Source organism: Pteronotus mesoamericanus, unplaced genomic scaffold (genome assembly GCF_021234165.1).
Source record: "Pteronotus mesoamericanus isolate MK-2021 breed Mesoamerican mustached bat unplaced genomic scaffold, CSHL_Meso_final scaffold_54, whole genome shotgun sequence".
Classification (NCBI taxonomy): domain Eukaryota; kingdom Metazoa; phylum Chordata; class Mammalia; order Chiroptera; family Mormoopidae; genus Pteronotus; species Pteronotus mesoamericanus.
Window position 1 is genome coordinate 37,954,740 of NW_026555321.1, and position 17,132 is coordinate 37,971,871.

At 43.1% G+C, this 17,132-nt stretch overlaps 1 protein-coding gene and 1 pseudogene across 1 annotated transcript in view; one reads left to right on the forward strand and one right to left on the reverse strand.

Annotated features, from left to right (window-relative positions):
- CHDH (choline dehydrogenase) overlaps window positions 1–17,132 on the reverse strand; it is a 42,647-nt gene that overhangs the window by 7,481 nt on the left and 18,034 nt on the right. Inside the window, exons 3-8 of the mRNA XM_054595518.1 lie at window positions 5,420–6,178; window positions 4,751–4,902; window positions 3,982–4,111; window positions 2,820–2,954; window positions 1,442–1,584; window positions 929–1,031 (exon numbers count right to left, since the gene is read on the reverse strand). Of these exons, the coding sequence (XP_054451493.1) occupies window positions 929–1,031; window positions 1,442–1,584; window positions 2,820–2,954; window positions 3,982–4,111; window positions 4,751–4,902; window positions 5,420–6,122 (1,366 nt within the window). The 5' untranslated portion in view covers window positions 6,123–6,178. The remainder of the gene's footprint in view (window positions 1–928; window positions 1,032–1,441; window positions 1,585–2,819; window positions 2,955–3,981; window positions 4,112–4,750; window positions 4,903–5,419; window positions 6,179–17,132) is intronic.
- Window positions 10,219–11,112, forward strand: LOC129088266 (heterogeneous nuclear ribonucleoprotein A1-like; annotated as a pseudogene).

Here is a 17,132-nt window from a genome sequence, read left to right on the forward strand (position 1 = left end):
TGCGACAACATGGATGGAATTGGAGAATATTAAGCTAAGTGAAATAAGCCAGTTGGTGAGAGACAAATACGATATGATCTCTCCTATAAGTGGAATCTCTTCAACAAAATAAACTAATGAACAAAATAAACCACAGGCATGGAAACATGGAGCAGACTGAAAGTGACCAGAGGGGATGGGGAAAGAGGACAATGGTGGAAAGAAGGGGAAGGGGCTAGACAAAGAACAAGTAGGAATGACCCATGGACATGGACAACAGAGTGGGAATTGACTGTGGGAGAGGGGGGCGGGGTGGGATGGGTAGACAGGTGTAAAGGGGTAAAAATTGAGACAACTGTAATAGAATAAATTAAATTTTTTTAATTTAATTTAATTTATAAATTAAAAAAATAAATAAAATCATTAAAAAAGTAAAAAAATAAACCAGGGATCTGAATTTTCTTTCCTGTAAAGGAATAAGCATACATGCCTTGCCTCTGCCACAGTGTGGCCGTGAGTGCCCAGCAAGTTTTTACTGGGCAAAACCTGCTGGATGGGGAGTGCTCATTTTTGACATAGGCAAAGAAGACGACTCAGGAATATAGTTTGCTTTTAAAAGATGCTCACAGTAACAGCAGGAAAAATGCTCTGTGAGCTATGTGTACACAGCCAGGTTGCCTTGAACCTCCTGGTAGATTGTTTTGAAAACTGCAGATCTCCTCTACTGTGTAAAATGATGCCCCAGGGTTACTTCAAGTGACCCAGGGCACTAACAGAGCAGCACGTGCAAGTTCACAGCCTAGAATGATGGGGCGGAGGGAGGACGGAAAGTGACTTGTGTCTCAGATAATGTGGTTCAGGGACAAAGGTGAACCCATAAAGGCAGTCATTCCATCAGTGCCCCCAGCAAGCCCAGGCCTAGGGGATACAAAGGTGGCTGGTGAATTACCTGTTGACAAGTAGTTGGGCTGCAGCACAGGGTGGTCCTGGGGGTTGGCACTTTTCAGTTTGAGCCAGCCCACACTCGTGCCCCGCATGGTCCCCACGTGCACCTAGACGAATCCAGAGTGAGCAGTCACTGCCATTAACCCAGCTCAGTTTAGACAGGTCTCAGGTTTCTTGTGGGTGGGACTCTATATCTATAAATTTTAGTATTTGCCTTCTTCTTACCGTCCCCTGCCCTGACGTTCCACAGTGATTAAAAACCACCTTGAGGACTCACTCCTGCCTCTATGCCTGACTGCCCAAAACCTTCAGGAGCTGGCACTCCCTGGGCAGAGTTGGTGCAATTCATCAGTTTCTGGTATCTGCCCTGAGCGGGCTGTGGGCCTCCCCTTCCCATGCAGCGCATAGACTGCCCGTCTGGGCTCAGAGTCTGAGCAGATGCCAGGCAGGGCACAGGCATCTGCACCCCGCCGCGGAAGGCCCTGCCACACTGGGAGAGGTGAGAAGATCTGTGCACCTGGTACGCCTCCTGCTGGGTGGGGACACGCCCGTGGTCGATCACTTGGGACGGCAGGAAGTGGAACTGGATGTCTGGGTGGGGGACCCCAGGCTGGCTCCGGATGAACCCACCTGTTTCCAGATGGGCCGTGGCTCCATCCCCTGAGGATTAGAAAAGGAGTAAGGCAAGGCATGGCTGGCGGGCCGGCCTCGCCCAGCACCAACAGCTTTCAATTTCAGCTGCATGTTGACGGTGTTCAGCTTTGCTTCTCCGCCGACTCCACCACTGAGACTGGACTGTGAGGCCTGATGTCCCACGGGCATCTCTGACCTGGCCCAGCCTAGAGTCCTTGTCAGTCTCCCCCTGTGACTGTTCCTTTCATACAAGGCTAAAGGCAGAAACTTAATCTGTCTTCTGCCACCTTCCTCCTCCTCATTGCCTACCACATAGCACATCAGAAAATCTCACCAACTTCAGTTCCAAAAGCAGCTTGAATCGATCTGCTTGGCATTGCCACCCACACTCCTGCTGCCTCGGTCCAAGCCCAGATCACCTCTCGACTGGTAGCTCTGGTGATCTTACTGGAGCCCAGGCCTCCCTCAGTGTCTCCTGCAGCCCACCCTTCACACACAGCCTCATGGTCAAGCCCTCTCCCCTCCAACCTCCCGCCGCTGCTTCCTCTTCCATGTGCTGCCAGCTCCCTGGCCCAACTAATTAGATGCCTTGTCCAGAAGCCTTTGCATATATTCTCCCTGCCTTTCAGATCCCCTACCACTATGCTCTAATTTAATCAATGGCCAGATCTTTCTTTCACTGTACTTAAAAATTTAGCATGTTTACCTGGTTGTTTCCATTGTCCCCATTACAGTGTACACCGCCCAAGGACATCTGCCTTTCTGGCACTTCTCACCCTCTAGCACTCAGCTCATAGTAGGTGTGCAAGAAATACATGCTGGGTGAATGAGTAGGATTTCAAAACACCACTTCCTGGCCAAACTCACACTCAGACAGAAAACAAATGAAAAATGCTAAGAAATGGATGCCGATTCTACAGTCCAGCATCAAGTGCCTTTCTCCCGGCTCCTTAAGACACCTCAGGGTGTCCAGCGCAAGGCCATCCCCACCTGTCTGCAAGGAAGAGTGGCACCTAGCCTGTGAGGAGTCTCACCCGGGTCAGGGCCTGTGCTGTCGAGTCTGGTCCTCACAGCAGCCCGCCAGACAGGAACTCTGTACCCCATTTTGCAGATGGGAAAGCTGAGGCGCCAAGAGCTGAAGTACATGGCAGAGCTCAGCTTCAAACCAGCAACCTTGGGCAGAGCCCTTGCTCAGCACCTCATGAAGGAGGCGGTGCTGCCCACAGAGCATCTCTGCCAAGGTCATGGATGAGCTCACCCACCTGTGAACTTCCAGAGCCACTCCAGACCAATCCGGACCTTCCTCAAGGGCTTCTGTGCTGTGTGGAGAGTGATGGGGCGGGTACATGCCTGCTGGATATATATCTCCAGGTGGTCTTGCAGGTTCTGGCCAACTCCTAAAATAGGAGAGAATGGTGAGGAAAAATGGCTACCAAGAGGGCCTTAGCTGACCTCTCAACATCCCCCTGGTTTTGAAAATTTCTCACCTATCCACTCATCTGCAAAGCTCAGTCCGCAGGTCACAGCTTGGAGGTCGCCTCCCAGGGACACCCTTCTCTCCCCACCAATTCCAGCCCTCTCAGATCTTGCCAAAACCACCTGCCCTTGTCACTCACTCCCAGGGAAGCACCTGTAACCATCCAGGTGCCTGCCTGCCGAGCAGCACCCTCCGTGAGGGCAGGGCCCACGTATGCAGCAGATACTGCTCAGTGAATGGCTGACAGCCCCACCCTCACCCCTGGCCTGGGGAAGGAGGGTCGCAGCCCCCATCATCTGTGCAGACCCTGCACGGGCTCATCCAAGCTCAAGGGGATACTGGCCAGTCACTGTCGTGCACCAGCACTTTCACAGACTTCTTATGAAGACTTAATGCAGGAAGGCCCAGACCTCAGGGAGCTTGGGTTATAAGAGACAGAAAATGGGACAGGCTGCAAGGGCATCAAAGAGAGTTTATAAAATACATTTCAGGCCTGGAGAACTGTCTTAACATGAAAAGCACACTCAGAAGCTCTGACTTGGCATCTTTAACATCAGAGCATTTAACATCAAGACTCACAGGCAAGAATGCCCAGTGAGTCCTGAGGATGGAAAACACAAAGGCCTGGGCCCCCCTCATCATCCAGCTGCTCTGGTGACCAGCCGGAGCCTGGCCCACTGGGCTTTACCGGCACATGCTCGCTGCTAGAGGAGCATCACCTCTCAGTGGGATAGGATGGCCAGGAAAGGGGGGGGGAAACAATACAAAGACTTGGGGTCCCTGGTGGGGGGAGAAGTGTCCTGTGAGGCATGAGGGGCCTTCAGTCTCACGAGAGAAGTGTGACAATGCTGAGCACTGACTCTTGTCCTCTCCGTGCCAATAAAATACAATCAACCATTTTTATTTAGCACAGATACCCTCTGGGAGCAGTGGAGAAGGGACCTCACCCGGGAGATGGCACACCAAGGGGACGCCCAGTTTCTTGAGGTCATCTGCATCGCCGACGCCTGAGAGCATGAGCAGCTGCGGTGAGTTGATGGCACCTCCACTCAGAATCACCTCGTTGCTGGCGTAAGCCTGGGAGAGGCAGAGGCCGAGTAGATCGCACTTTCCTTCCCTTCCCCAACAGGCAGGCAGAGCCCTGAGAACGTGGCCTCGGAATGACATACCCAAGTGGGAAGAGGATGCTTAGGCGCTGTGTGAGAGCTACCCACACCTTCAACTTTGGCGTGCAGTTGTAGATAAAGCATGGCTCATACGCTGAACTATTCTGCAACAGCGAGCTAGCAATGATGGTCTCAAAAGCAGGACTGTGGAACTTAAATGAGAAACCACACGCAAACGAGCGCTTTCAATCAAGCAAGCAGTGACCAGACCTTCAAGTGGGACACAGAGCAATCCTGACACACTGCTACGTGGAAACAGCGCGATGCAGAAGTGTGGAGTATGATCATAGTAAAACCTACCAACTTCTGAAAAGGTGTGGAAGGTACTGGCGGGGGGCGGGGCACGGCTCTGAGATGGGGAGTGGCAGACAGGCTCCCAGGGCACAACAGGCTCTTTGCAGGTGGCTGAACTGGGGGTTTCCACACCTCTTCAGGCCATTGCCACCAGCTGCTCACTCCTCATCACAGTGCTGGTGGAGACAAAAACATGACTACTGCCCACTCCCTTCCTGCCTTCTGAGCTGCCCAGGCCTGGGGGTAATTGGCTCACCCTATGGCTCTGGCCATTCTTGATGTACTCCACACCCACTGCACGGGTGCCTTCGAACAGCACCCTGTTCACAAACGTCCGGGCCTCGGCTGTGAGGTTGGGGCGGCTCAGTGCTGGGTGCAGGTACGCACAGGCTGTGCTCCAGCGCTTGCCTGCAGGACAGAGCAAGGGTTTCAGGCACCGCCCCTGCCCTTTCCCCTGGCACCTGCACACCCTGCATAAGCTCATCCACAAAGGGAATCTGTCCTGCCCCTGAGAGTGGGAGCTCTGCCTTCCAAGTAAGGCTGAGACCAAAAGACCCTGTACAACTGAAATCCACATCTACCTGGAGCCCCCTGAGTGTTCTGTGTCTCAGTTTCCCCTCTGTCAAAAAGTGTCGAGAGATCTTCAAGTTATTTGGCCAGAGAGCTGACTCTTGTTAGCCACACCCTCAGGAGTCAGAGACCCAGAGAATGCTCAGGGTGTCACCATCCCCATGTCATTTCTGATCGGCTGAGGTTGTATTTTGTGGCCTGTAGGGAGCGCAGTATGTCACATGCCCCTCCACCTTGTACCAGCCCGTTTGTTGACACTTACCATGATGGGAGCAGGAAGGAGGGGGGTGTAACAGTAATTTTTTTTTTCTTAAAGGAATTACCAGGGAGATGGGGGATGGGCACCTTATACTACCTTTGTAGATGGTCATGTCCATCCAGCCGAAGCCTTCTTGCTGGAAGCCATTCATGTCCTCGGTGAGCGGGTAGCCGGCCTGCTGTGCCGCCTCCAAGAATGCCCGGTGCAGCGGGTGGTTGGTCTTGCCCCGCGACACATGCAGCGGGCCGTCGCCGCCACGGTACCTGTTGGCACCCAGCTCATGGCACTGTGCCTTGCGGAAATAGGGCAGGCAGTGTGCATAGTCCCAGTCCGTGGCACCCTGTCGGTGCCAGCGGTCATAGTCCTCGGCGTGCCCACGGATGTAGACCATGGCGTTGAGGGATGAAGAGCCTCCCCATACCCGGCCACGCGGCCAATACAGCACACGGCTGTCCAGGCCTGCCTGCGGCTCGGTGTGGTAGTACCAGTTGTACCTGTCATCGCACAGGTTGGCTACGAGGGCCGCAGGCATGTGGATCTTCCACAAGAGCCGCTTGCTCCCTGCATACATGTCCTTGGGCCCAGCCTCCAGCAGCAACACATGCTTATCAGGGTCCTCGGTGAGCCGACTGGCCAACACACAGCCCGCGGAGCCTGCACCCACCACCACATGACTGTATTCATTCCCACGCCTGGAGGCCACACTGGCCAGAGCACGGATGCCGGGGAGCCACTGCCGCCCCTGGGCTCCCCAGGGGTTCAGGTGCCCTCGCCCCCAGCCTCGCAGGACCCACCACATGCTTCCAGCCCAAGTCCTCTTATATCCACCGAGGGGAATGTGGTGGTTCACTTTTGCTGAAACGAGAAAAGAGGCCTTAAATATTTTAACTCAGCGTGCGCATGCAGAATCAGCCCAAAGCTGGGGCAGGTCCTGGTGCAGCAAGAGTCCTCCATTGGCTCACCAAGCAGTCTACCCAGAGCTGGGTGGGACAGGCCCAGCTAGCAGGACTCTGCCCTGGGGACCTCGATGGAGGGAGCAGCGGTGCAAGCAGTTACATAAGTACTGCAAGATCTGTGCTAGAGCTGGGGTGCAGGAGAGGCCGCTCCCCAAACTCAGGAAGTTCCCAGAAAGGCTTCTCCTGACATCTGCATGAACTTGAATTCTGGGCAGGAGTCTATAGGCTGGAAAGCAGGGGAGGTAAGGGCTTTCCAGGCTTGTGCTCATTCCTCATCCATTCGAGACAATTGCTGAGCCCCTACCACGTGCCAGGCACCATTTCATCACTAGCAATACACAGAGAACAAGACACCTACCCTCAAAATGGATGGTCTAAGGCCAGGTAGACAGATAAGACTTAAATAAATAACTGATGGAAGGTCAGGGTGAGAGGCTCGAGACTGTAGAGCTAAAAGCCTTTGACCTGAGGGCCATGGCAGGGGTGGGGTCAGAGCCACTATCTCCAAAGATCACTCTATCCAGTGCTAAAGTTCCAACATAGAAATGCCAGTAGCTTTTGGGTGGTCATTTCCCAACAATGTTCAAATCAAAGCTCAGTGCACCGAGGTCGGAAAAAAACATGGTATCCCATCAAGAACTCCTTGATGCAAGAACATCTGAGAAAGCTCCACTCATGGAGCAAAGGCACAAAAGGCCTGCCCAAGACTAGGGCTGCAAGAAGAGAACTGAGAAACCTCAAAAAAACCCCAAAAACCAAAACCAAAACCAAACAAAAAAATAACCCTGATAGATCCCCCTGGCCCTTCCATGAGTTCTGTGCCAGGTAACAACAGCAGCCTACCACTGGAGATAGGCTAAGAGGTAAGAGTGCAGAGAAAGATTCCCACTCCCCACTCCCTGCATTCATTCAGGCACAGAAGAAAGAGGCACCAAGGCCTTCTGAAAGCTAAGTCTGAAGCAGGAACTCTGAGTAGAACCTTCCAGTGCTCCAGGCCCCATACTAGCCCAAGGTAGCAGCAACTCAGCTCCCAACTAGGTTAACTCAACACTTCACACTAATGACCTGATGAGATTAAAGGTATGCCCTTTTCCAGGCATAAATACTATTTACCTCAGTCCCTACTACCCTGGTACACACAAGGTCCAACATTCAATAAAAAATTAAGAGACACACAAAGGTAAGAAAAGAAAAAACACTAATTATCAAGAGATAAAATTGTTAACAGAACCAGACCATAGGATAGCCCATCCAGATGTTAGAACTATCAAAGATTTTAATCAAGTTAAACATTTTAAAAGATTTAGTTGAAAAGGTAGACAACATGTTGAACAAATAGGCAATTTCGGCAAAAAATTGGAAACTATAAAAGGGATGAACAGGAATGCGAAAAAAAAACAACAAACCCACATTATCAAGGATGAATAATTTGATTGGATAAAGCCGAGAAAAAAATGCAACTGGCAATTAGGTAATTAGAGACTATGAAATCGGAAACATGAAGAGAATTAAGAGTAAAGGAGAAAAGAGAGAATAGAACTGAGAACTATGGGATAATATCAAACTACCTCAAGAACACATAATTGGAGTCCCAGGAGAAGAGGGGTAAAGAGAAAAAGGGAGACGGAGAGTGAAAAGGGGCAGAGAAAGAAAGGGGGAGGAGGACAGAGAGAACAGGAGAGAAAAGATACTTGAACAGATAATTGCTGAGACTTTTCCAAAACCAATGCAAGACAAAACACCACAGACTCAAGAAGCTTAGAGTATCCCAAAGAGGCTTAATACAAAAGACCACAAATAGCCACCACAATCTTGAAAAGAACAAAGCTGGAGGTATCATGCTACCTAATATTAAGTTATACTACAAGGCCATAGTAATCAAAGCAGTATGGTACTGGCATAAAAATGGACATATAGCTCAGTGGAACAGAATAGAGAGCCTAGAAATAAACCCACACCTGTATGGTCAATTAATAATGACAAAGGAGGCAAAATCATAGAGTGGGGTAGAGACAGTCTATTGAATAGATGGTGTTGGGAAAACTGGACAGCAGCATGCAAAAAAAATGAAAGTAGACCATCTCCTTACACCATATACAAGAGTAAAGTCAAAATGGATTAAAGAAGTAAATGTAAGACTTGAAATCATAAAACTCCAAGAAGAAAACATAGGCAGTAAAATCTCTGACATTTGTTTTTCCTGACATAGCTCCTCAGGCAAGGGAAACAGAAGAAAAAAAATAAACGAGACTACATCAAATTAAAAAAAATTTTGCACATCAACAAAATGAAAAGACAACCCACTAAATGAGAGAACAAATTTGCCAATGATACATCTGAAAAGGGGTTAATGTGCAAAACTTACAAAGAACTCATACAACTCAACAGCAAAAAAAAAAAAAAAAAAAAAAGAAAGAAAGAAAGAAAGAAAAAAATTCCAATTAAAAAAATGGGCAAAGGAACTGAATAGACACTTCTCCAAAGAGGACATATATATGGACAGTAAACATGAAATGATGCTCAGCATCACTAATCATCAGAGAAATGCAAATTAAAACCACAATGACATATCATCTCAATACTTGTCAGAATGGCTATCATCAGTAAATCAACAAACAAGTGTACAAGAGAGTGTGGGGAAAAAAAATACCCCCATGCACTGTTGGGATTGCAGATTGGTGCAGCCACTATGGAAAACAGTATTAAAGTTCCTCAAAAAATTAAAAATAAAACTTCCTACGACCCAACAGTTCAATATCTGGGTACGTATCCAAATAAACCAAAAACACTAATTTGAAGAATATATGCATCCCAGTGATCACTGCAGCATTATTTACAGTAGCCAAGATATGGAAGCAACACTAGTGCCCATCAATAGATGAATGGATGAAAGAGTTGTGATACATATATAAAATAGAATATTATTCCGCTGTAAATATGAATGAAATCTTACCACTTGTGACAGCATAGATAGACCTAGGGGGTATTAAACTAAGTGGAATAAGTCAAAAAGAGACAAATACCATATGATTTCACTTTTACGTGGAATTGCTAGAAAACAGATGGAAACAGATTCAGAGATAGAGAAGAGACTGATGGTTGCCAGGGGAGAGGAAGGTTAGGGGACTGGGTTAAAAAGGTGAGGGGCTTGAGAAGTACAGATTGGTAGTTACAAAATGGTCATGGGGATATAAAGCATAGGAAATATATTCAGTAATATTGTAATATCTATGTATGGTACCAGGTGAGTACTGAACATATCAAGGGTACACTCTGTAAAGTATATGATTGTCTAGCCACTATGTTGTACACCCGAAACTAATACAAAATAATGGCAGAATACACTAAAAAGAGATGGAACAAATAAATAGCAAATAACAAAATGGTAGATTTAAATTCCACCATATTGCTAACCACATTAAGTGTAAATAGTCTAAATAGTCCTATTAAAGTGTAGAGATTGTCAAATGGGATTTTTTTAAAAGCAAGACACAAATACATGCCTTGTACACACACAAAAAACCACTTTAAAAATAAAGACATATGTAATAAGAAAACAGAAAAAGATAACACCACATAAGCACTACACAAATAAGTTAAACGTGACAATATTAACTCCAGACTTCAGTACAAAGAATATTACCAGGTTTTAGAAGACATTTAAAAATGATAAAGGAGTCAAGTTATCATAAAACAATTCTAAATGTGTATGTGCCTAATAGAACTCCAAAATCATGAAGGAAAAATCAGATACCGATGAAAGGAGAAATGAATAAATGCATAACTATACTTGGAGGCCCTCACAGTAATAGAAACATCTAGAGATATGTTCATCAGATCATTCCTTTATGCTGGTGGATGCCATTGAGTAAACATCATTAAAGTCTCATGTCCCACTGTCTTCCTGTCTAAGTCAAAGTCTCCCAAAGAGTCTGAACAGCTGTGGAAGCTCTTTATTGGAGGTTTGAGCTTTGTAACAACAGGCCAGAGTCTGAGGAACCATGTTGAGCAAAGGGGAATGATCACAGACTGTGTGGTGATGAGAGATCCAAACACCAAATGCTTCAGAGGCTCTGGATTTATCACATATGCCACTGTGGAGGAGGTGGATGCAGCCACGAATGCAAGGCCACATAAGCTGGGTGGAAGAGTTGTAGAACCAAAGAGGGCTGTCTCTAGAGAAGATTCTCAAAGACTTGGTGCCCACTTCACTGTGAAAAAGATTTTTGTTGGTGGTTTCAAAGGCATGGAAGAACATCACCTAAGAGATTATTTTAAACAGTATGGGAAAACTGAAGTGACTGAAATCGTGACTGACTGAGGCAGTGGCAAGAAGAAAGGCTTTGCTTTGGTGACCTTCGACGACCATGACTCTGTAGACAGGATTATCACTCAGAAATACTGTACTGTGAATGGCCACAGCTGTGAAGTAAGGAAAGCCCTATCTAAGCAAGAGATGGCTAGTGCTTCATCCAGCCAAAGAGGTCGAAGTGGTTCTGGAAACTTCAGAGGTGGTCATGGGAATGGCAACTTTGCTGGTGGAGGAAACTTTCATGATCCAGGTGGCTTTGGTAGAAGCTGTGGTGGCAGTGGAGATGGCTATAATGGATTTGGTAATGATGGAAGCAACTTAGGACATGGTGGAAACTACAATGATTTTGGCAATTATAACAATCAATCTTCAAATTTTCGATCCATGAAAGGAGGAAATTTTGGAGGCAGAAGCTCTGGCCCCTGTGGTTGTGGAGGCCAAACTTTGCTAAACTATGGAACCAAGGTGGCTGACGTGGTTCCAGCAGCAGTAGTAGCTAAAGCAGTGGCAGAAGATTTTAATTACTGCCAGGAAACAAAGCTTAGGAGAGGAGGGCCAGAGAAGTTACAGGAAAGGCAGGACCTAGCTGCGACAAAGACATGTTTCAGACAATACTAATATATATGGGCAAAACACTTGAGGTTACTGTATTTGTATAACAGGTTATTTTAATGTTTGTTCTATAGAAAGTGTAAAGCATTCGAACAAAGTGTTTTAATGTAGTTCTTTTTGCACCCATGCTGTTGATTGCTAAATGTAATAGTTTGATCATCATGCCGAGTACGTCTTTTTTAAAAAAGAAACATCTAGACCACAAATTCAGTAAGAATATAAAATATTTGAATAGCATTATGAACTAAATTGACCTAATTAACACTTATTATTGAACACCCAAACAGCAGAATCCATGTTCAGTGCAAATGTGCATTACCAAGATAGACTTTATTCTGGGCCATAATAAAAATCTCAACAAATTTAAAGGGACTGAAATGAAACAAAGTATTTTCTCTGACACCCAAAAATTGGTTTCGAAATAAATAGTAAGAATGTATGTGATAAATCTCTAAATATTAAAAACTAAATACACTTGTAAATAACCATTGAGTCAAGGAAGAAATCAGTAGAGAAATTAGCAAATTTTTTAACTGAATGAAAATGAAAGCACAAGAGATGAAAATGTGTGGAATGCAGGTAATACAATGCTTTGAGGGAAATATGTAGCATTAAAATGTTTATATTAGAAAAGTAAGATCTCAAATTGATGATCTATACTTTCATCTTTAAATAATCTGAAAAAAAGAAAATCCCACAGTAATCAGAAGAAAGTAATAAACATAACTGCAGAAATCAATAAAACTAAAAACAAATTTAAAAATAAAAAATCAATAAAACCAAAATATTTTTCTTTAAAACAATAAAATTAATAAATCTCTACCCAGACAAATGAAAGAGCATAAATAACACAATTTACCAACATCAGCAATGACAGATGGGCTATTACTCCAAATTCTACAGTATAATAATATGACAATTTTATTCTAATAAATTTGAAAGGAATGGAAGAGAACTTCCTGATAAATAGCATCTATGAAATACCTACATCTAACTTTGTACTAAATGGTAAAAGAGTGTAAGCTTTCCCCCTGAAATCAGGAACAAGGCAAGAATGTTCACTCTCACCACTATTTTTTTTTAATTTAATTTTAATTTATTTTTTCAAATACATTTGTCTCTGCCTACCCCCCACCACCTTCCCTTGCCCCCTCCCTCCTTCCCTCCCTCAGCTCTTCCCCTTTGGTTTTGTCCATGAGTCCTTGCTATATGTTCCTTGACTTTCCCCTTCCTTTCCTTTTCCCCGCCCCCCTCCCTCCTTCCCTCTTGTCTCTGTTGATTTCTTTTCCTTTCAGTGTAGCTGGTCTTATTTTCCTTGCATCTTTGTATTGTTGGTTAGGTTCCACTTATAGGTGAGATCATATGGTATTTGTCTTTCACCCCCTGGCTTATTTCACTTAGCATAATGCTCTCCAGTTCCATCCATGCTGTCACGAAGTTTAGTAGTTCTTTTTTTCTTTCTGCTGTGTAGTATTCCATTGTGTATATGTACCATAACTTTTTGATCCAATCATCTACTGATGGGCATTTAGGATGCTTCCAACACTTGCCTATTGTAAATTGTGCTGCTATGAACATTAGGGTACATAGGTTCTTTTGTATTGGCGTTTTGGTATTCTTAAGGTATAGTCCCAGCAGGGGAATCACTGAATCAAAAGGCAGTTCCATTTTCAGCTTTTTGAGGAAATTCCACACTGCTTTCCACAGTGGCTGCACCAGTCTGCATTCCCACCAACAGTGTACTAGGGCTCCCTTTTCTCCACAGCCTCACCAGCACCTGTTGTTTGTTGATGTGTTTATGATGGCCATTCTGACCAGTGTGAGGTGGTATCTCATTGTGGTTTTAATTTGCATTTCTCTGATGGCTAGTGATGCTGAGCATCCTTTCAAATGCCTCTGCTGCACTCTCACCACTTTTATTCAATATTGTATGAAGATTCTAACCAGGGATTTAAGTTTAATTAATTTGTTAATGAGAATAAAAATGATACAGATTGGAAAGAAAGAATTATAAATGCCCTTATTTGTACTCATGATTATGTACATAGAAATTCCCAAGAAATTCTTTTAAAAAGTTACTGGAATTAGTAAGTGAACTTATCAAGGTCATAAGATACAAGTTAAAGGCACAAAAGTTAACTATTCTTACATGCTATTAATGAACAACTGAACACTTATATAAAAGTAAATGTAATAAAGAGTCTGAGTCCATTTTTGATGTTTGACCATTGACAGTTTCCAAACCCCATTCCTCCCTCTTGCTCCAAATCTGGGGGGGGGGGGGTTTGGGGGGAAGGGAGAGAAAAGAGAGAGAGAGAGAGAGAGAAACAAAGGAACAAAGAAAAGAAAGAAAGAAAAGAAAAAAGGAGACCTTGTATTCCTGCCCTCGCTGTCAGTGGGGAAGTTTAAATCATGTAAATTAAAACCTATATATATATAGAAATTATCACCTTGGTCTCACTCTTCAACCATAATAAAAATCAGAGCTACTTGCCCCTACCTTCACTCAAGATACCCTGGACCAGTTTGGGTACCTGCCCTGCTCTCCCCAGAAAGGCCCACTATGTGCATAATAAACCTTTACATAGCCTCTTAGTCCATTCATGATGTCACTAATCAACATTTAAACATATTTTGGGTGGTGGTATGGTTGATCCTACCCTCTGTGGGGCAACCACGAAATAAAACAATACCAATTTCAAGAGCATCAGGAATATGAAACACTTAGAAGTAAATTAAACAAAATACGCGCAAGATCTATACACTGAAAACTATAAACATGGTTGATAGAAATTAAAGATGACCTAGAGAGAGATACCATGAATAGGAAGGCCTAATATTGTTATGATGTCAATATTCCCCCAAATTGATTTATAGATTTTATGTAGTGTCAATCAAATCTCAGCAAGATTCTTTTTGTAGACTTCAAAATATATATGGAGATACAAAGGATCTAGGAAAAGTTGTAGTACAGTCAAGCAAAGAAACTCCACACGGCAGTGAAAATGAAGAAACCATAGCACTTCACATTAACATGGATGAATCCTAAAAGTATGTTCAAAATATAAAAAACAATCTACAGGTTCGTGTCACCTGAATGAGACCTTCGCATAAGTAAGTAGTGTTCTAAAACATGCATTTTATATATGTACCCACCATCAGAGCCCCAAAATATATGAAGCAAACACTGATAGATTTAAAAGAAGAAATAGACAGTTCTACTGTAATCCATGGAGACTTCTGTATGCAAATTTCAATAATGGATAGGATAACCAGAGAGAAGGTCAATAAGGAAATAGAGGACTTGAATAACACTACACCATCAATTGTAGCTTACAGAAATATAAAAAAAAATTCCACCCCACAAGAGCAAAAAACACATTTTTTCCTCAAGTGCACATGAACATCCTCTAGGACATGCTGTGTTAGGCCACAAAACAAATCCTAATACATTTTAAAAGACTGAAATCATATAAAGTATCATCTCTGATCTTAATGGGATGAAACCAGAAATCAGTATCAGAAGGAAAACTGGAAAATTCACAAATAGGTGAAAACTAAACAACATACTCTTAAACAACCAATGTGTCAAAGACAAGATCACAAAGGAAATTAGAAAATAGATTGAGACAATGAAAATGAAGACACGACATACCAAAACTGAGAAGCCACAAAAGCAGCGGTAAGAGGGAGACATAGTTGTAAATTCACATATTAAAAAAAAGAGAAGTCTCGAATAATAACCCAACTTTACATCTTAAGTAGAAAAAGAAGAGCTAAGTAAACCCAAAGCTAGCAGAAGAAAGTAAGTAATAAAGATTAAAGCAGAGAAAAATAAAATTAAGAACAGAAAAACAGTAGAGGAAAGGTGAGGGGGTGGGGGGATTGAGCGAAAGGGAAAAAGGCCTCATGGACGTGGACAGAAGTGTGGCGAGTGCGGGGGGGGGGGGGGGGGGGGGGGCCCAAATGGTAACAGGAAAAAACACAATAAAGATTACACTTTTTAAAAATTAACATGATAATAATAAAATAATCAAGCCAAAAATTGGTTCTTAAAAAAAAAAGACAAATATTTAGGTAGACTGAGAAAAAAAGAAGACTCAAATTAGTAAAATCAGAAATGAAAATAGAAACATCATTATTGATTTTACAAAAATAAAAAGGATTATAAGAAAGTACTATAAACAATTTGTACCAACAAATCGGATAACCTAGATGAAGTGGGCAAATTCCCAGAAATACGCCCCCTACTAAAACCAAATCATGAAGAAATAAAAAATATAAACAAACCTATAACTAGTAAGGAGATACGATCTTTAATCAAATACCTCCCAACAAAGAAACACCCTGAACAAGATCGCTTGACTCATGAAATCTCCCAAATTTTTAAAGAATTAACATCAATCTTTCTCATTTCTTCCCAAAAACCAAAGATGGGGAAAAATTTCCTAACTCATTATGTGAGATCAGTTTTACCCAGATACCAAAGTTAGACAAGACACTAACAAGAAAACTACAGACCAATCTCTCTTATGGAACTTGATGCAAAACTTCATCAGCATATTATAGAGAATTATACATCATGACCAACTAGAATTTATTCTGGGACTGCAAAGATGGCTCAATATATGATAATTAATCAACATAACATACCACATTTACAGAATGAAGGAATAAAAACATAAACATCTCAACTGATGCAGAAAAAGAATTTGACAAAATTCGCCACTCTTTCATGATTAAAAAAAGAAAACCTTCAGTAAACTAGGAATAGAAAGAAATTTCCTCAACATGATAAAGGCCATATGTGAAAAACCCTCAGCTAACATATTCGATGAAAGACTGAAATCTTTAATATCAGGAAGAAGACAAGGGTGCCCACTTTTGCCACTTTTATTCAACATAGTAGTGATAGTTCTAACCAGAGCAATTAGGTGAGAAAAAGAAACAAAGTCATCAAAATTTTAAAGAAAGAAATGAAATTATCTTTGTTTGCAGATGACATGATCTAATACTTAGAAAACCTTAAAGATTACACACACCCACACAAACTGTTACAGCTAATAAGCAAATGCAACAAAGTTTCAAGACATAAGCACAAAAATCAGCAACACTTCTATCCACTAACAATGAACAATCTAAGAAGGAAATAAAGGACACAATTCCATTTATAATAGCATCAGAAAGAATACTTAGAAATAAATTTAACCAAGGAACTGAAAGACTTAACACTGAAAACTGTAAATCAATGCTGTCGGAAACTAAAGAAGACATAAAGAAGTGTAAAAATATCCCATGTTCATAGAATGGAAGACTTAGTATTGTTAAAAAGACATTACCCAAAGCAAGCTACAGGTTCGATGTCTATTCCCTATCAAAATCTTAACAGTGTTTTGTTTTGTTTTGTTTTGTTTTGTTTTGCAGAAATAGAGAAACCCATCCTAAAATTCATATGGAATCTGGAGACCCTAAGTAGCCAAAACAATCTTGGAAGAGAACAAAGGTGAAGGCCTCAACCTTCTGATTTCAAAACTTACTACAAAGCTAAAATAATCAATAACAGTATGGTGGTAGTGTGAGGACAGACAGGTAGGACAGACAGGTAGGCGAAAGAAATAGAGGGCCCAGAAATAAACCCTTGCATAAATGGTTAACAGATTTTTGACCAGGGTGTATATTTTACCACAGTTTTTTAAAATTGCAAAAGAAACAAACAAACAAAACAAAAACCCCTCCATACCACATGCAATACTAAGGATATTACTAAGTGATTCAAATCTAATAGTGAAAAAAGTATAAAGAAATTCAGGATAGTAGTTACCTCTGAGTAGGGAGGTATATCCAGGTGTTTCTACTTGCACCTGCCATGTTTTAATTTTTAATCTAGGCGACAGGCACTTGTATGTTTGTTGTACAGTTTTATTGAGGC